The 20,722-nt window shown below is 42.6% G+C and overlaps 1 protein-coding gene and 1 pseudogene across 2 annotated transcripts; both read right to left on the minus strand.

Moving 5' to 3' along the window:
* Positions 1 to 4,212: 4,212 nt before the first annotated feature.
* Positions 4,213 to 5,897, minus strand: LOC133744435 (uncharacterized; annotated as a pseudogene).
* A 1,140-nt stretch (positions 5,898 to 7,037) lies between these two features.
* On the minus strand, positions 7,038 to 9,797 carry LOC133706834 (uncharacterized). Of its 2 annotated transcripts, XM_062132392.1 has the most exons (4): positions 9,660 to 9,797; positions 9,492 to 9,575; positions 8,007 to 8,199; positions 7,038 to 7,384 (listed from the first exon to the last, which is right to left on the minus strand). In XM_062132392.1, exons 2-4 carry the CDS (start codon positions 9,555 to 9,557, stop codon positions 7,254 to 7,256), a joined length of 390 nt encoding a protein of 129 aa, XP_061988376.1. In that variant the 5' UTR covers positions 9,558 to 9,575; positions 9,660 to 9,797; the 3' UTR covers positions 7,038 to 7,253. The 2 variants fall into 2 exon arrangements, with proteins under 2 accessions (XP_061988376.1, XP_061988375.1); XM_062132391.1 differs by having other exon boundaries at positions 9,492 to 9,779.
* Between the last annotated feature and the right edge of the window lie 10,925 nt (positions 9,798 to 20,722).

The raw sequence follows: 20,722 nt of genomic DNA on the forward strand, positions 1-20,722 counted from the left end.
TGAAAGATTATGAGCCAATCTTAATCCAAGAAGAAGACCCCATATTTCAGCATTAAGAACATATCCACACCCCAAATTAGCACTGAATCCAGAAATCCAATTACCATAGTGATCCCTCAAAACTCCACCAGCTCCGATTTGTCCATTTCGATTTCGGGCACCATCAACATTAAGTTTGTAAAAGTTGACTGGAGGTTTACTCCACACCATGCTGATATTGATTCTACCATCAGAATTGGCCTTGGTCACATTAGCAGAGGTCCATTCTCTGATAGCATCAATGATCAATTTGCTAGGATTATATGGAAAATGGAAGTCAGGATCAAAAACCAATTTGTTTCTCCATTTCCATAGAAACCAACAAGTGTAAACAAAAACTGAACACCATTTTAATCCACCATAACAATCTCTCTTACAGTGAACATTTGCAGAAATCCAAGCAGACCAATCAAGATCCTTGGTTCTAGCAATGGTATCCAAGCATATAATACCATTCCAAACCGCTTGAGCCACAGGACAATCACGAAATAAGTGGAGTAAGGTTTCAGATTGTCTTTGACAAGCAGGGCAAGATGAAACAGTAGTCATCTTTCTTTTAGTTCTTTCAACATTGGTAAGAAGCTTACCATGATAGAAGAGCCAGATAAAATACTTCAATTTAGGAGGGACAGGCAATTTCCACAAGAAAAACCAAGGAAACTTGGCAAGATTTTCCTCCTGGATGATGACAGAGTAAGCTGATTTCACAGTAAAGTGGCCATTGCTAGTACCATTCCAAATAACTTTATCAGAACCACAACCCACAAAACCTGGAGACACTTTAACGATCTGATTAACAATATCATCACTCAACTGGGATTTGAGGAATACCAAATTCCAGCTATCACCACTCCAACAATCCTTGATTTTCAAATCATTATTAATAGTAGCAGCATTAGAGGCATATCGACTTAGGGGACCAATAGATAACCAGGTATCATTCCAAAAATTGACAGAACAACCATCACCAATTCTCCAAACTAAAGCTTTCTTTAAAAGCTGCACTCCATGAACAATACTGCGCCAAGTACTTGAGCTGCCAGAGGGATACCTATACTGGGGGTGAAACAGAGGGAGCTTCTTAACATACTTTTGAAAGAGAACTTGACTCCATAGCCCTGGATCGTCTCGAAACATCCTCCAACCCACTTTAGCAAGCATGGCTTGATTCATTTGTCTGATTCCTTTAATTCCTAAACCACCATACTCCTTAGGTCTACATACCAAATCCCAATTCGCAAGATGAGTTTTCTTCTTGCCATCACAATCTCCCCATAGAAAATCTCTGTTTAACTTTTCAATAGAATCACACACAGAGGCTGGAATTTTTACCGTTTGCATGGCATAAACAGGCATAGAGGAGGTGACTGAATTGATGAAGGTTGCTCTACCAGCAAGATTCAACAGCTTACTCTTCCAACCTGCAAGTCTGCATTGAACTTTATCAATTATAGAGGCATAGGTACGTTTAACAACTTTGGAGTGAATTAAAGGCATTCCTAAATACTTCCCCAGGTTATTGGTGAGAGCAGAGCCACAAATTTGACTAATATGACTGGCTAGAGTCTTGCTTGTGTTGGGAGAGCAAAAAAGCACAGATTTGTTGTAGCTAACTTCTTGCCCAGAAATTTCACAAAACAGATCAAGACAATTTTTTAGAACCTTGGCTTGTTCACAAGTGGCTTCAGCAAATAGGATCAGATCATCTGCAAAAAATAGGTGGGAAATAAAAGGTCCTGAGCCAGAAGCACGAACAGGTTTCCATTGCCCAGCCTCTACAGCAGATGAAATAAGATGTGAAAGTTTTTCCATACAAAGGAGGATTGCCTCTTTATTATCTCACGTCACCGGTATCTTTACTGAGTCTAAAGTGATGCTTCTCTATGTCAATTAATGATACATGGAACGTTCAATGTACTTTTATTAGAATTTATCTGAAATCATTTTTGCAAGAAGAAGCCTGATATGCTTCTACATTCTTCTCTTCAAAGATTTATGACTTCCACCGGGATACAAGGATGCGGATGTTACTCAGCTTACAACAAAACTGTTGTCAGAAACTGCCTCCCAACTTCCAAATCAGATAGGTTCATATGTTACTCTGCTTGAGTGGGGCTAGTATGCACATTTCCCTTCCATTTGCATAATTATATTCCTTCATGTTGAGTGATTAACTATTCCAGTCTGAACATTGGGGCTACAGATAGAACATTGACATTTGAACAGTGTGACTGGGAGTGTGTGGTAATAATGGCACTGGGGACATCACTATATGATATATTCCATTAACTTCTTCATGTCCTGTTCTTGTTGTTTCCTTGTTATGCTCTGTTTGCACTTGTTTCGTTGATCCCCTTTTTTAAGGCATTTACTTCTGTTCCTCTGTTGATTTACATTGTTGCATGTAGTTAGAGTCGAAATTTGGGTATCTGAACCAGTTTTCTGTTTTTATTTTTATTTTTATTTTTTGCCTTAGATGCAGGATGATCAGGACAGGTTTTACCCTTCTAGGTGTTATGTTGATGAATACATAGAGTGAGATATCATTGAGGTTAGCATTCCCTTTTCTAAGTTGCAGTTTTGAAACTCTACCATAGCATTTGTTTCTCACTTTACTAGCTAAGGCTCATGGTGTCGATATCCCAATAACTCCCATGTTACTGGTAAATGGTAATATGTTCATGCTTTTGTTCTGTTTCTTAAAGCTTAGTAGCACTTTGTCGCATCAGCTAAATATAAATCAAACCAATTATAGTCTACTGGTGCTGAACTTCCCCATTCTCATATAGTAGTTCAAACAGGATGGTAAATTCGCTCGGTCTGATTACCTAACCTAGCCATGTAAAACTTGTTGACTTTGTCTCGAAGCACCCTGCTACTTTGGCTTGACTGTTGTGATTCTGTCTTATGTTTTAATTTTGTTTATGGAGAATCTTTACGTTGTCAGTGGTTTAAAAGGTCTTTACTGTGTTACACACTATGAAATTTCCCACTGAACCTAGATTTGACATGGATTTGAGCTCCCTTTGTCTCTTTCGTTCTCTGTCCCAACAACTTGTCTTTTGAACTTTTGGTACTGATGGAAGGCGATACAGCCTGCTTGTTTTCTTTGTGTAACTTCAGAAAGAAATGGAAAACGAAGATGTATGTGAAACTGACAAAAGGTGAAAAATCTGTGCGGACTGTGCCTGTGTAGTTGCCAAGTCAATGCTGGTAATGTTGCTAAATATTCGCACGCCAATGTTCTTCGGCTTTGTAGGTTATTGTAAGACAGAAAATGGAGGGAGCATTCATCTTAGTAGCGGTGGACTCATAACTTCGCATGGAGAGGATCAGATAGTAGAATCGAAGAAGAAAAAAAATCCTTTGGAACAAGTTTTAATTTATTTAATGCCACGTTCTGCAGGGTGGACTGCATTGTAACAAGTGACCTATATAAACCTCTTTCAGGAACAAGTTTTAATTCCTCCTCTTGTTACAATGCAGTGTGTAACTCACAAATAATTTGTCCGAAGATGGTGTTTTACGTTGACCAATTTGTTAAACGGATCATTAGGATGTGTTCATTTCTTATAGAGTTGAGAGCACAGTGATTAAGTGATTTACATGACAGAAATTGTAAAACTAAAAGATAGAAAGACTTGAATGATATTGATGTCTGAAGCTAAGGCCAATTGTTGCTGATTCTTCTCCAATCTCCACCATGCCCTTTTTCAAGATTTCTCAGTAACTTTTTGTTAAAGAACACTGCTTTCAATATTCTATCTGCTTGCGTAGCTTATATTATCTATTGATACAGAAACAATGTAATTGAAAGATCCAAAATGCAATAAAGTAAAAAGTTTTTGAAAATTGGTGTATCCCTTTTGCTGCACTTATATTATCTGCTTCCTTCAAATTGTGTTATTGTGTCCTTGTTCTTTTGTTTTATTAATGTATCTGTTTCTAGCCCAAAAAAAAAAAAAAAACTGTATATATGCACTTGTATTGGAAAATGGATAAATATGTAGAACAGGATCGATCTATGATCAAATAGAAAGAGCGATTCAAGCTTATATAATATATATGAGAAGTTATACATATAGCAATAAATTTAAGAGCAGAAAATTCAAGAGTCCCACTCCCGACGGAGCATATCTAAAACTAAATAGAAATTCAAGCATATGCTGCATGTCAGTCGAACATGTCCTCACTCTCTTGCATCCCAAGTAACAAGGCTATTGACATGAGGCAAGCACCATGGTAGTCTATTAATCTTACCAATAATCTCTGTCATCTGTTTCTGTTGGAAGTCATAAGCATAGAAAGAGCCGTCGCTTGTATGGAAAATAATATCTCCCTTGAATCTTAAACTGCAGAGGGGAACCATGTCTCTTTTGGTATCCACTGTGATGCTATGATTCTTTGTCCACTCTTCCCCACATAAACTCGTCAAGATCCAAATGTCAATGTGGTTCATGTCCTCATGAGTGACAAAACCTAAACAGCCACAAATTTCAATAATCCTATCATGAGTTGTGCAACTTTTGGGGAGCTCTATATGGTGAAACTTCTCCTCATCAACTTCCATGGACACTACGTAATCGCTCCGATAAAAAGGCCAGTGCAAAGCTCCGATTGCTGAAACAGGTGCATGTCCAAACCCTCCATTATCAACGAGCTCGGTTGAAGGACCATTGACCTCTCACCATGTTTTTTTATAGAGGCTTAATATCTCACAGCAAGCAAACGGCCCCAACTGATCCAAAAACAAGTGGACTACTTTATACTCACCAGTTACATCACTCATTGCAAATCCATATGATTCTTCATCTGGATGGTTACACAAGGTACCCACAGGAAGTGCAATCAACTTCTTAGTCACAGGATTCAAGACTATTACTCCTCCCTTCTTCAAATTGTTGTCAAGCAATATTAGACCATTGCAGGTGGCTTTGATGTCACTGGCCCAGCAGCTTAAGCTGTACTCTCCTATGCCACTCTTACCATTTTTAAATTCCAGAAACTTGACACAATTCTTTGGAGAATTTAAGGCTGGGTGACCAAACATGGGGATACTGTTTGGGTCAAGAAGCTTTGATTCAACTGGAACTGTGTTTCCCTTCTTTTGTAGGGTAGATGCCCTTCCATTTTCTCCCACTTGTGTCTTCTTAGATTGCTTTGCAATTGGTGATAAGAAGATCAAAACAGATTCAGAACTTTGGAGATGAGCATCGATGAATTTGGGGTCTCTAACTACATCATACCATGGTTTGCAAACAAACCTTGACCTTTGAATAGAGTCAACAGGAAGTCGTGCAAGGATGTTTGAGATACAGTCCTTGGGGATGTATGAAATCTGTGCTAGCTTTTTCTCTTCCTCTATTTTCTTCGTCAATAACCTCTCCTCCACTAACTTTAATAGGCCTGAACTCTTGCTGCTTGTCACCATCGTGACTCTTCAATTTATCTACTAAAAAGGAAAAATTACGGTTTACAGAGAAACAGAAGAATTAATAGGGATGAAAAACCGATGGATTGGGGTGACAGAAAGGACAATTAGAGAAAAGAGATCAGAGATCGAGATCCAAGACTCAGCAAGGATCATCAACCTGCAATCTTCAAGTCTTCAACTCTTCAAGAATGCCTCTACTTATAGAGACTAAATAATTCTAGAACAACTAGGAATAGCTAATTCCAACTAACAATAGGGCTTATTTGATTATATTCTGCATCAACAACAGTATCTAATGAAACATGTATTTTTATTTTCTAATTTCGTCACACTAAAACATGTCATAGAAGTGAACTAAAAACCACTGTACTTTTTAGAAGGAAACACTACCATTACGTACCTATTCTTCTCTCTCATATATGTACCTAGCTAGTCGAGAGAGAGAGAGAGAGAGAGAGACGTTAAATCTACTTCATCGATCAAATACATGGCAGCCGAGAAGAAGGTAATGGGTTTCAGTTTGGCTGGTGGCTGGTGGCGATGAGCAAGGTACTATATGTGTAATCCAGTTTTGTTCCCATTGCCCATGGTGGCTGCTGGCTGTTGCAATGGCCTTTCTGATATATGATGCCTGTAATATCGATCTAGCATGCGAAAAATTATCTCTTTAATTAAGAAACATCAGTTGCACGGTCTCAAATACAACTATACAAGCTTTTCGTCAGAAATTAACTATACCTATTGGCGCCTCGCGCCCTTTATCATTATCCATTTTGCATGATATATAAGACGGGGATTGACTGTGTCTGGGCAGTTCGCCATGGCATGAATGCTCAACCGTCCACATTAATGGTTGAGGCTCAATTTTCCGCAAACTCAAACTGGAGTAGCGCAGCTTTGAAAAAGCTCCATTTCATGCAGTCATCTCATGCTGAGTTTCAGAGCCATTCCGAGCCCAGCCGCTTATTGTGGAAAAAATGAGTAATCTCGTCAGCCACCAAAGTGTTGTCTATGATAAAAAAAAAAGTGGACTGCACTTTGACACGAACTAGATGTTTGGCAAAACTTTCTCTAACCATTCTAGAATTTAAGGAATTGGAATTTAAGGAAACCAAGCAAAGGTATATTATCCTGAAAATATGTATAATTTTCAGTCAGTATGATTCATCATTCATGTTCTTCAGCAATATTGAAGAGTTATTCACATTCAACTGGGCACTACACCCCCATCTCTCAACGTCTCCTTTTGCATTTAAAACATAGCCAAATCAAATCTTAGTCATCTTTGTCTTCCATGTTTATTAGATCTCATTTATAAATGCAAGCAAATAATGATTGCTCAGCAATTACAATCACAAAATGTGGATGTACCTGTGCCAAAACAAATACTGTAATCTTCATCACTCCAAAATCCAGGATTTCTTAAAGAGTGAGTTAAGGAGTTCAATAATGACCTAAGCATTCACAAGTGAAGGTCAATTATCTATCAGAAACATGACTAAAAATAGTAAAGCTTCACTTTCTCCTATCATGAGCAACAGTAACTTCATAAACATGGACTGGATGATTGCAAACAGAAGTTGATTGCCCCTATGGGTTCCTCAAAATTACATAATCATATAAAGATCAAACAACCAGTAATATTTACATTGAAGACTATAATACAGAATTCTCCAGTGAAGAACAAACGAGAAAAAGGAGGGAAAAAAAAAAGGTACTTTCCTACTTTGTTCTGTAAGCAAAAGAGGAATATATAAGTAGGTACAGATACGATCTTCCTTTATGGTTCCAGCTTCAAGGAAACAACGCGTGATTGTCTGTTTTGCTCTGCCACCTTCACAAATACTACTGAGAGGCAAGACGGAGCCCACCATGGCCTGCGAACTTTTTGCTCTCCTTTCAGGCAAGCGACTGGATACAAAATTTGTATCAGCAGACACCCATGGTATTTAAATGCAATTCAAATTCCAGAGGAGAAAGACATATATGCAGCTCAGGGAACATGGTTTAAAAAGGCTTAAACATAACAGATGATAATGACATTAAGGGAAGTTTGTTAATGCTTCAATAGCATCCAGTAACGCTTTCTTAATGTTCGTGTATGCCATCAGTAGACCATATAGATGCATAAGATTAATGAAGCATGATTGCCACCTTGCATCACCAGTGAAAGTCACTCAGCTTAGAGAAGATGCAGATCATGAATGTGCATAACATTCAATAATAAGTATTACGGAGCCCCACTTCATGAGAGGACTACTTCAACATTTCCATAGAGTAACATAGCGATTAAACAAATGTTTTGTGATAAAAATGAATCAGAGGCATTCTCATTTTCTGTAATATTTCTTCTTCTTCTTTGAATAACACATCCACATGGAAAGACTGCTTGAGAAATTTCTAATCAACAAGTAACCCAAAAGTGCCAATGATGAATGCACAAATGACATTTCCCGTCTCATTCTAAGACGAAAAAGAAGCGTCTTCTGCTGACAGTCATACAAATGCATAATAAAAGAAAGTAAATGCAGACCTTTAATTCGCCTTAGTTCCTTACAGAGCGTGATAAAGTCCCCCCATTTCATGTGGTATTTTCTTATAAAACGAAGAATCTGCTCAGTAGTGAACATGGACATGCCTTCCAGGTACTCTCCATTGACACCATTTTCTTTAAATGTTTGGCGGTAACTGCCCAGATTTATCTCTTCCAACCACAGACCAACATCCTGTTCACAAGGGAAAGCAAAGTATGAGAACACATGTCACTGAATACTTTACCTTTTTATTGACAGATGAAATAGATAGTTATTTCACTTATTTGCCTCTCATTATGGTGCATGTTAACCTCAAGCTATCAAGTCACCATCAATCCCCTGGGAAATACTTGGATGAGTTCTATTAGACAGACTAACATCAATCCAATAGAAAAAAGAGGAACATTTTTCAACCTTTTTTTTCCCCCTCTCTTTAACAAACCTTATACTCGTTACTTCACAGTCTACCAGGTGAGTTAGATAAGATGTAGTTTTAGCTGGCATAGTGGAATCATTTCAGATGTTTAGAATCTACCTAATTTTAGAGTGATTCGAATTGTTGTTTTTCAGTTAATCACATTAGACTTGTAAATGATATCACCCAACATTACATGACATAGTAAAATACCAAGAAACAGGCAAAGTTAGCAGTCTTTCATCACAATAATCATTTTCTAACACCCTTTAATCAACAAGACATATATCAAGACTCAATATGTTTCCCAATTTTACTCTCAGAACCAATAGTCATGTGTTTCTGTCATGATTTCCGCTACAATATATTTATTGGTAACTCCAAGTTTTACTAACTAGGCGGAGTGATCTTTAGCACAAGTTATATGAGCAACTATGATCATAGATCTTATTATTGTGTAGGCAAATAAGTCCTTAAAATAGCTATTAATATGGCCAGAAAATTCAACTCCACACACCATGAGGAGACTACTGAACAAGTGAATAGCGAAATGTAACAATGACTTGCATCAGCACACACGCAACAGAGAGTTGTTTGATAGCACATTTAGTTAATAAGAACTAAAAGTAAGGAGAGTTAAAAGTTTGACGACTCAAACAACCATATAGAAAAAAGAATATCGTGTTTAATCAAACACACTAGCTGAAAGGGATGAATTGATAAGTGAGAAAATGCAATTATTTCATGTAGTAACATCATGAGCTGGATTCCCAATAGAACATATCTCATTTAGCCTTTTCATGCCTGCTATAACGATTCCCATGAAATTGATGAACTTGGCAGACTCAAGCGCTTACTGGGTAATCATGCTATTACACAACTCACCAAACCTTTCCAGCTTACAAAGTATGTTAGCAGATTAAATGGAACAAACCCATCACCAAATATATATACAGGATGCCTAAATCAAAGATTAACATAGCAGCAGGAAGAGTGAAACTAAAAAGTCCCCAAAACAAGATCTAGTTTAGTGAACGAGAAATGATGAAAAAGATTGAAACTTGGTTACCTCAACAGTCCAGATAAAGAAATCAAGAGGCTCCGGTGGCTGCTCTCGGCTAATCTGCCTAACCATTACCCCCTTTTTTAACACCTTCAATTATTCAGACACCAAAATAGACTCTCTCAAAAGAAGCCAATAACCTCAAAACTAAGAACAGTTGTATGGCAGACTCACACTGACTGAGATCCCATTTTCATTTCCTTCCGTCTAGAATTTTTCTTCTGGAAGACCAAACAACACAGAGAGAGAGAGAGAGAGTGACTCTGTGTCTGGAACTTGTTGACTCATTTGCTTTTCTGCCACACGTTTCTTTTCTTTTCTTTTTTAATGAAATTGGACTAATGAGTCATTAGTTCTTTTGTTTTATGAATAAGAAAATTGATTATAATGACATGTTCATATTCTCAGAACTCTAATCACAAGAGTCACCTTTTTTTTTTTTTTTTGCGAAATTTCTTTATTTATCTCTCACATTACTTAATTTCATAAAAGAAATTAAACTACACTTTTGACATCTTGATCAAGAGGCTGCAGTTGATCAATGGACTGGTACTACCCTCCGATTAAAATATGACACGTGCTAAAAGTTTATTGTATTTTTCATAATTTTAAATAAAATATACAGTAACATACCTATAAATTAAATGGGCTGAAATTTGCACACTCTTTTTTACATTCTACACTCCCTTTGCTTTTTTTAATATTTCTTATCAATTCAATAATATTTTTCTTTCAAAACTACCCTTCTCTCTCTATCTCCTCTATGTCCAGTGGCAGTAAACAGTAACTTGACTGGTCGAATTTTTGACTTTTCGACCTTGACATTTCTTGACTACGGGTGAACTTGCTCTAAGAGCAAGTTCACCCGTTGGGTCACCAGGTCACCAACTATTCACTGCTTTTTAGTGTTAATTTCACCATCTAGGTCACGAGCACAGTGTATTTCGTGCACTGGGTCACGAGCACAATGTATTTCGTGATCTAGAGAATGAAAATATACACTCAAAAGCAGTGAATAGTAGGTGACCCGGTAACCCAACGGGTGAACTTGCTCTAACCTGTCAAGGACTGATCAAGTCAAATCAAAGTTTTGTGGGTTTCAATTATGTTCTATTCCCTATTCATTATATATGCATGCATAAGCTTGTTTATCCCCAGCGTAAATAAGCTTGTTTAATTATTTCCAATAACAGTCGACATGACTATATGAGCTATATTATTCATAGTATAATTGTACTTCGTCCCCTTTTCTAGGTTCTCGATCTCTTCTTTTTTGCTTTTGCTTTGCTCAATCTCCGTCATGTGGACACTAACTAGGCATTTTAAAGGACATGATGTTTTACAGTGTTATGAAGTATTGAAATTCTGAAATTCGAAGTTGTTTCTAACTTATTTGAATTAGGCACACCTTAAATAATTTATAATTTAATTGTTTCCATTTTCGGAATTTCAATATTTCTATAGTTTTGTTCAGAAGTCTTGGTCGATATAATCCAACGAGTCTACTATAGTCAAATCCCAACTAAGCTCCATTTCCTTGTCAGCTTTTTGCCATTATTTTTTTTTTTTTGAAAGGGGCTGGTGCGGCTGCCCTCAAGCCTTGATTAATGAAATTGCAGAATACAAGGGGGGGGGGACATAAAGCCTGAACCCCAGATTACAATAAGCATAAAGAGAACATTCTGAAATAATACTAAGACTCTCTATAAAATCTATGTATTCTAACAAGCACCAAATAGCAAAGAGTGCACGAATGGCTACTCTATTTACTTTAACATAGCGGTGACATACCGGAAAGATAACTCTATCACGAAGAAGCATCATTACAAATAACACAGGTTTCCCACTATGCTGCCGCACAGAAATAAATCTGGCAACACTCAATTTCATCCTGCCACTAGGAGGTTGCGTCCATTTAATCAAGTAAATGACTCGCCGCCTCCCTAAGCCAGACAAGGCACACTGGGTGCGCATTCCGGGACCAAGTGCACGTCACCCTACTATAGATTGATAGGGACTTATTGCTGGCATGAAGCCACATTTTACGAAAAATAAAAAGTAATAAATCATAATAGAAAAACAAAGATAACATGGGCCCAAAACCAAAGCCCAGGCCCAACCACTTCCCAGCCCAAGTCCGAGTGAAAAATTGCAGCAGCAGCGCCCCCTCCGTCTCGCATGCACCTCCCTTGCCAGTCCACTAGCGGTGGCGTCTCCATCTCCCTTGCCGGCCCACAACCGGCAGCGTCCCAACTCCGATCGGAAGTAGAGCAGACCAACAGGCGGCCCACCTACACCAGACTCTCCCCTCATCACCCTCCAACCCATATTGGAGCCGGCAAAGATAAGATCGGAGTGAACCAGATCGGATCTTGCACGAAAACTCCAAAACTCAGCCAACCAACACCGAGCCCCGTCGACCCCAACTGGTTTTCGCGTCGCCAATGTCGAGTCCCACCGTAGATCGCCAAGCGGAGACGCCAGCCCTGTCCGCCTGTCAACACACCGCCATCGCCCAACTTCACCTACACCCGATCTGGACCGTGACGCCATCACCACGCAACCTTCACCCTGACTGGGCATACACCGGAAAAACCCACTATCGGACTCTAGGTCCTCTCCGGCCCGTCCGACGACGCCGCCGCGAGGGTGTGCCGCCGGACAGGGCATGAACTTTCAGTACAAAACGACCGAGTTTTCTTCTAGGGTTTTTCTCTCTTGTTTCTTTTTTTTCTTTTCTTTCAGCTTTTTGCCATTATTGGCAACGTATGATTTTCAATACTTGTATTTATATATGCAATATAATAAGGGGCTGAAATTTGCACACTCTTTTTTACATTCTACACTCCCTTTGCTTTTTTTAATACTTCTTATCAATTCAATAATATTTTTCTTTCAAAACTACCCTTCTCTCTCTATCTCCTCTCCCCCCCCCCCTCCATCCACAGAATCGTGCTGCATCAGTGGCCTTGCACAAATATGAAAACCCCATGGACAAAATCTCTGATTAACAACCTGCAAAATACTTAGTTTGATCATTCCTCCCGAACTGATCATACAAGAAACAGAGAAAGATGGCGATATAACCCCATCCAAAATGAATTCAACCACTACATCCAAATCCAACCCCAAATTATCCTCACACCATTAAATTAGATTTATCAATCTGTTGAACAAAATATAAGTTCAATTTCTTTCAATTATAGTGGAATAATTTAGAAATTGAATGGATCTTTTTCTCCAGAAACAAAGAAACGAAAATGGATGGGCAGAGAAGAGAGGAGTGGTAAAAGCTGCTCCGATTTAATCTGGCTCCACCTGCAAAAGCTAGCTGCGCAAATCGGCGAGGACGAAGTCGTACCGGAGCGGAGCATGGACTTGACGATAGAGGTGGCGTAGCGGGTCTGGCCAGCCTTGGCGGCAGCGAAGGCGAGGAGGCGGGAGGATTGGGTGTAGAGAATCCAAGCCTCTTCTGTTTTTCTCTGGCGGAGGAGGATTAGAAGCTTCTGGTCTTCATTATATATCGGTGGCTCATCGTCGTCGTCGTCGGCGGCAGCGGCAGTTGTGAGAGTTAAGTCTGCGGCTGGGTTGGCGACGGTGGCGTGGAGGCGAAATGGGCGAGTGGTGTTTGGCGCAAAAACCAGTTGGCTTGCAAACTGTCTCTTTTGAGCGAGTGATTGCGCAGGCGTGCCAGCACCGCGGGGTGCAGTCGTTGGGGTAGTCCCTTGACCTGACTTCTTCTTCAAGCGCTGTGGACGAGGAGAGCACCAACCTCGTCACAGGGTTCTTCTCTAGCCTTTCGGAAAAGGACTTTTGCCTTACGGATAAGGACTTTAGATGTGATCTCTTCGGTCACCATAATCGATACTCAACGTTGTAGGTTGAGCAGAGCAATCACTGGGAAATCTTGAGAAAGCACGGGGTTTGCTAAAGCGTATCTTTAGCTTCGCTGGGTTGCGAGGGCGTTACCCTTGCTTCGCTGGAAGTAACGGTGGCGGTTGCGCTCGCAGTCGGCTCCTGGGGAGACTGGGGCTGGAAGTACGGTCGCCGGGTTTCAACAAGGTTGAAGGTTTGCTCCGGGGAGGCTTTGTAATCGCTAGGATTGATTGATATGAGAGAGGTCCTTTTTTCGTCCTTGAAACCTGGTATATATACCTAGGGTTTCGACTGTTCCTTGTCATAGAAGGGATATTGATTGAAGTTTCCTATTCAATCCTCACTACCCGACTCCAATAAGGTTTCGTTTTCCTCATGGATCACGGAATGGGTGAAGCTGAAACCCAAACCCGAGTAGGCTTATTTTTGGGCCGCAGGTATCGGCCCGTTATGCTAATCCCACTAAAGGATCTTGGCAAAATTACTTTTGGGCTCAAACATTGCCCCCCAGGCCCCGATATCAGGCCCATATTTGTAACTGATTGAAGGGGACTAAAACGACACGTCTGATGATCGAAACGATGCAATTAATGAGGGTTGCGTCTATTCGCTTGGCAAAATGTCTTTTCGTCGCATCGTTTCCCTCACAAAATCTTTTATTTAAATACCGCAGCCACTCTAGGCCTGTCACATCAGAAACCCTTCCAGCCTCTTAAACCCAGAAAGACTCCTGCTCCAAACTCACTTTGCAGAAACCCAGAAATGGCTCCGCCAAAGAAGGTGATCATCGATCAGGAAGAAGAACTCACTGATGGCATCGCTCGCACCTGGGGAGTCAAAATCGGTGCCCACTATCGCGCTCATACTTCCGTCCAGAGACCTTTGCTTCTCAGGCTTTCAAATCATCACGCCGGGCTGGGTCCGACACCGCGAGACTCCATTCCTGACGACGTCATCGTCCTCTATAGTCTGCCCATTCGTCGACCCACCCAAGTCCTCCGGAGGACCCCTGCAGATTTCAGCAGTTGGGGTGTACACAATCATCGAGCAAAAATAGGGCATTGGCCGTCCAAAATCAGCCCAGAGGAGCTTTCCTGGTATCGTGAAGTAAGAGCACGAGATTTGGTTCGCTGGGACAGGGCAGGTATTACCCACACCATCGATTTATGCTTTCGCCTTCCTCGCGGTGGGAATCGCTCACCACTCGCTGCCTTTCTTTGCTTTTGGCATACTGCCACCAACACCTTTGATTTTCGATTTGGCCAAATGAGTATAACATTGTTGGATATCCTCACCATTACTGGGTTACCCATCGATGGCGAGCCCTACCTGCATGGCCAATTTGATTCTGACACCTTCACCGCCACCATGGCCCAAACCGGTCGCAGTGCTCATAGCAGCTCCTATCCGCGGTGGGTGACCCACTATCGCAAAGAGCGCAATGCGACTGGTGGTATTGCTTTCCTGGAGTACTGGCTCTGCAAGTTCATTTTTTGTACTTCTGCTTGTAAGCCCACTGGCGCCTGGACTCTTCTAGCAACGGCCCTCTACAACGGCCGCCGCGTGGGGCTAGGACAACCAGTGCTGGGTGCCCTCTATCGCACTTTATACCAGGATTGGCCCCTTAACTGGACCTCCGCCCTAACAAAGCATGCTTGCGCTGGTCGATCTCCCTGACTGGGCGGCTGATATCGTCCCCATAGACGGGACCGCTGAAGATTATGATCAATGGTGGAAGGAAGTCTCTGTTAACTGCTGGAGGCAAAGAGATGACGAACTCTTCGCGGCCATCTTCGAAGAACTGAGATATCCTTATGATGCTGATACTGAAGAGCTCGCTCGCTTCCATGAAAATGAAGAAAGACCTCCACCACCTGAACCGGCTCCGCGACCCGCGCGAGCCCCACGCTTGGTTCAGGCTGGAATTGTAATTCGCGAGCATCCTCCAGAGGTAAGTTCATATTCGTTGTTTCCTTGATCATTTTCAACTTCAAACTCTTAACTCAAAGTTCATAACAGGGGCGCGCACCGCCTTCAAGCCATCGCGCCGCAGGTGTTCCTCCAGGCACTGGCCCGGCCGCTAAACAGAAAGCAAAGCTGAGCAAGCTTGAAGTAGAGGACTCCTCCTCTGATGATGATGATCCTCAAACTGTAAGGACTTTCTTCTCAACACGCATAGTTTGGCAGCCTTCTCAAATTCTAATTTGGTTTATTTGCCAGATCGCTGCTGCTTTAGCACGCAAACGCAGTCGCGCTGAATTCCGGACTGGTCCTTGGGCAACAGATGAACCAGTCGCTGATCGATCGGTAATATTCCTATCTAAAGTGGGTATTGACACTTTGTTTTGCCATATATGAGAACGTTTCTCTGCTTCAGGTTCGTTGTAGGTTTCCGAGGCAAGTTGGAGAAGGCTCCTCTGCCGCCGGCGAGGGTGTATCTGGCACGTCAGCCCAAGAAAACACTGGTGACCCTCCCTCTGCAATCAATGCTGCAAGCAACATGCAGTTGGTTGTAGTTCCGGCGCAAGTCATAGATGCCAGTTCGCATGAGCCTGAAGAAAGGCTGCCACTTCTCCATATTCCCCGCGAGCAACCAATTCTCCTTCTAGAATCAGGAGTACCCGACTCAGGTCCAACTTCCGGTGAGACTGCCCCAATACCAATAGCAGACTCCCGCAAGCTACCAGCTGAAGAGGTACTTCTTTTAACCAGAAGTTTTATCTTTACCTTTGATTTGGTTATTCTGAAGATGTTTCTTTCCAGGGTCCAAATGCAGAAGCGGTAGTCAGAGAAATAGCGGATGAGGCTCCTGCTGAACCTGCTCCCAATGTGGTTGGTGAAGAACCTGTTCCTCATGCCCCCTAAGTCATTGAAGTCGAAGAGATAGGAGTACTGCCTGAGCCAATGCCAGAAGCAGTACCTGTTGCGGAGCCTCTTGAGGCCCCTGTTGCTGAGCAACCCACTCCGTCCACTTTAGAACGGTTAGCTCGCGTGCTTGAAGTGACCCCACATGGGGTTGTAGACGACGCCAAAGAAGGTCTTCGTCGCCTCTTGGGCCCTGATATTCTAATCCCTGGGGCGCCCGCGAAAGTTTTGGAATATCTGAGAGTGCTTCTCCGCGAGGGCGCCGTCTCTGAAGATCAATTTTGCGATGTTGACCAGCTATTGCAGCAACTCCCGCAAGGGCTCAATGAGAGGGCGGTCGCGAGCGCTCAAGCCAGGCAAACCGAAGCACACTACCGGACCCTTACTCAACAAACAGACAATGCGCGCGATTTCTTGGGTGACCAAGCTGACCTCATCAGAGATCTGACGCTCGAAAGGAACCATTTAAGGTCCCAGATTCAGGCCCTTCAGGCCCGGTTGACTGATGTCACTGCTAGGCTCGTCCATGCGGAGCCTCAATTAGAACAACCCCTTGCTGCCTTCGAGGTGCTGTCCCAAGAACTGGCCCAAGCTCGAGTAGCTGCCCAACAAGCCGCACAAGCCGCCGCGGATGCTAGTTTTCGCCTGGACGAGCTCTTTCTTCGCTTGACCCATGCAGGTCGAAGACTTTTGGGCCTCTGATATTCCAATCCCAGGCCCATATTTGTACGAACAATATAATTATTAATAATTTAAATATTTAGCCCACATTGCATGGCCCAAATATGTGTTCAATTTATTTTTCAAGCAATTTAGCATTTAACTTGCTTTTATTGCTTTTGAAACTGTTTTGAAAAGATAATCTCGAAACAAAGCGGTTACCTCCTTGGAAACTGTCCCGCTTCCCACGCGCTTTCAATTATCTTCATTTCCAAGATCTTTGCATTCAATTCCAACGATACTCATATTGATGGCGTTGAACATATTCTAACTGCCCAACGCGCAGTTAAGACCACTGAGACTGGTCCTATAAATACCTGCGCTTCGAGAAGACAAACTCAAGCAAATATGGCTCTGACAGTAATAGTTTCACAAACCCTACTTCTCTTCCTTTTGTTTCTGAAATCTTCTCCTCACGATCTCAGCCTCAACCTCAAATCCTTAGGTTTTATGGCTTAATCTCACTGCCTGGGTAGGTCTTATGGCCTAATCTCAGGTCCATCCGCATGTCTTTGGTCTCTGGAAATCCGGATGGAATTCCCCAGTTTCCATTAGGTTGAAGAACACGCGGCGCTCCTAACGCGGCGGAACCTGATTCTGAGGGATCCCTCTCCTCAGATTTCTCGCGTTGGAGCAGGCGAAAGAAGGGAGGAAGGCCACTCAAGGCCGGCTGTTCTTCTTTCGCAGCCTACCTCCGGGAACAGACTGTCAGACTTCTGTCATTCCCCTGGAGGTAGATGTGGTTGTGAGTCGCGCTCTCCTGCAGACCATCTCCATCTCGGAGGGTAATCCACTAGAAGGTTTGGGATGGATTATTTCCTTCCTTTTGCCTCCAGTACAAATGAGAGCAGCTGTGACTCACATCAAAGGAGCATGTGGGTGAAGAGAGGAAGAGTATTCATGACCAAAGCTCAGCCACCCCCTTTGTCACCACAAGATCACAAGATAATGAAATTTTCAGCAGATCTACAACTCTTATGATTATTAAGCCACTTTTGGCCTTGTAAACCGCAAATGTAATTATCTTGATTTGTAATGCTTCTGGCCGCAAAGCCACTTTATGAATGAAAGTTTCTGAATATTCTTCAAAAAACTGTTATAAAATAAGGCCTCATGCATAGGCCATTATATATATATTCTTAACACATATTGTCTATGAATTTGAAAATGTAAACTGTTAAATAAAATAAGGCCTCATGTATAGGCAATTACATATAATTTTCAACACATGTTGTCAAGGGATTTTGTAATAAATGTATAGAGTGTTGCCCCCCTAGTATTCGTAGGCGAAGCAAATCCATGAAACAAAGGCCACAGGAAAGGCCTAAAGGGATGATGGGAGCCGAGGAAGACTATGGTTGTCCCCCAGTCTGGGAAGAAGGAGGATCTGGAGGGTCCTCATATTCCCAAACACTAGGGTAATACTTCTTCAGGAAGCGCCCGTTGATGGGATTGCATGTAGTAAAGGATAACATGTAGTGTCGCAATTTGCACGCGGAAAAGTACAGCGTGAGACACAGCTTTTCCATAGGAGTATACCTCGTTTCGGAATCCGTAAGTGTCCGACTCGTTTCGCAATCCGTAAGTGTCCGACTGAGGTACAAGATGGCATGCTCGACACCTCCCTCATCATCTTGGGCAAGTAGGCTACCAATGGAAGCCTCAGCTGCTGAAATATATAGCTTCAATGGGAATCCAGCGCGAGGAGGAACAAGCACTGGTGGACTCGCCAAATAGGCCTTGATTTTCTCGAAAGCCTTTTGATGTTGAAATTCCCAGACAAACTCTTTCTGTCCTTGCAACTTCAGCAGTGGAGAAAAGGGCTGGATCCTACCTGTAGAGTTAGAAATAAATCGTCGCAGGAAGTTAATTTTACCCAGCAAGCGTTGTAGCTCCTTCTTCGTTCGTGGAGGGGAGGCGTTGATGACTGCGTTCGCTTTATCTTCAGGGATCTCAATTCCCCTTTGATGGACAATGAATCCCAGGAAATCTCCAGCCTGAACTCCAAACACGCACTTGGCGGGATTCATCTTAAGTTTGTGTTGTCGCATGCGCTCGAAGACTTTCCCGAGGTCTGTGATGTGATCCCCCTTCTTCTTGGACTTCACCACCACATCATCGATGTAAACCTCCAAAATCTTTCCAAGGATATCGTGGAAGATCAGGTTCATGGCTTTCTGATAAGGGGCCCCAGCATTCTTTAGCCCAAAAGGCATGACCACGTACTCGAAAACGCCCGCGAACCCAGGACACCTGAAAATGGTTTTATGTCTATCCTCCTCGGCAACTGGAATCTGGTGATACCCTGCGATGCCATCCATAAAGGACAACAACTCATGTCCTGCCACGGCGTCTACCAACATATCCGCCACCGGCATGGGGTAAACATCTTTAGGTGTCGCGAGATTGAGGTCTCTGTAATCCACGCAGACCCTCATCTTACCATTCTTCTTGCGAACATGCACTATATTGGAGAGCCACTGATTGTATTTGGCCACCCTGATAATGCCTGATTTATGCATTTTCTCGACTTCCTCCTTGACGAGAACTTGAGTTTCTGAATTCATTCTTCGCGGTTCTTGCTTCACAGGCCTCTTGTCAGGGAGTGTTGGCAGCTGATGGCAAACCAAGTCCTGTGACAGGCCGGGCATATCTTCATATTTCTCTGCAAAGCAGTCTTTGAACTCCAGTAATAGCTCAATAAGCCTCTGCTTTTCGCTAGGCTCTAAGTAAGCGCTGATAGCCACTTCCATAGACTCAGCCGTTGTCCCAAGATTGACTTTCTCGGTAGGGTCTCTGACCTTGGGGGGCGTATCGTCCAGCGCTGCCGGAGCGAGCTGAATTTCGACCTCATCTTCGTGATCGTGATCAGAGAATTCTTCATTGACGGTTTCTAAGGTCGCGATTTGATCATAGGCCTCTCTTTCCACTAAGTATGATGATAGTCGTTCATACAACGAGTGGAGGGCCTCTATCCCTTCGTCCGGAAAGTCGTAATCCATTAATCGTTCAAGGGTTTGGGCACAGCGTGGCCAGGCCTCTCTAGGCCCTCTTTTGCGAGCGTGAGCCCCCACTGTGCCAAATCAGAGGCCGTCACCCCTGTGGGGCGGCCTTTGTTATCGATGCCACTCACCTGCAATGGAGTAATAGGCTCCAAGTAATACCTGGTATCTACATAATTCGCGGACACTGGGAATGGACGAGGGTTCGCTTTGATCACCTCAGCCTTATCTGTTTCCCTGTTCCACATAACGAGTTCCTGATGGAGAGTTGACGGAACACAATAGCTCCGGTGGATCCAGTCTCTGCCCAAAATAGCACTATAAGTTGCATAACAATCTGTCACGAAGAAAGTATAAACTCCCTCTGCAGGGCCGACCTTGATGCGCAAGAAAAGTAACCCTAAAGTCTTTGTCACGGTCCCCGCGAAGTTCTTGAGTGTAAGGGATGTAGACTGGATCTTCTCTTTCTTGATCCCGAGCAAGTGCATGGTCCTGGTAGTGATGACGTTCACGGCAGCTCCGGTGTCAACCATGATCTTGCTAACTTTGGTACCGCCAACTTCTGCTGTTATGTATAAAGGTCGCATGTGTTGGACCATAGCAGGTGTTGGCCTGGTAAAGCTCATGAAGAATTCGCTGCTGTTAGCATCTTCTGTTTCAAGAAAGACAGCCTCTTCTACAGGTGCCGTAACTGCTGAAGTAATCTGCAAGGGTTGTGCGCTACTTTCCTCAGCTTCCACGCAATCCTGCGCGGCGACGGGCAGTGCATACCTC

The sequence above is a fragment of the Rosa rugosa genome, chromosome 4 (assembly GCF_958449725.1).
Source record: "Rosa rugosa chromosome 4, drRosRugo1.1, whole genome shotgun sequence".
In the NCBI taxonomy this organism is placed as follows: domain Eukaryota; kingdom Viridiplantae; phylum Streptophyta; class Magnoliopsida; order Rosales; family Rosaceae; genus Rosa; species Rosa rugosa.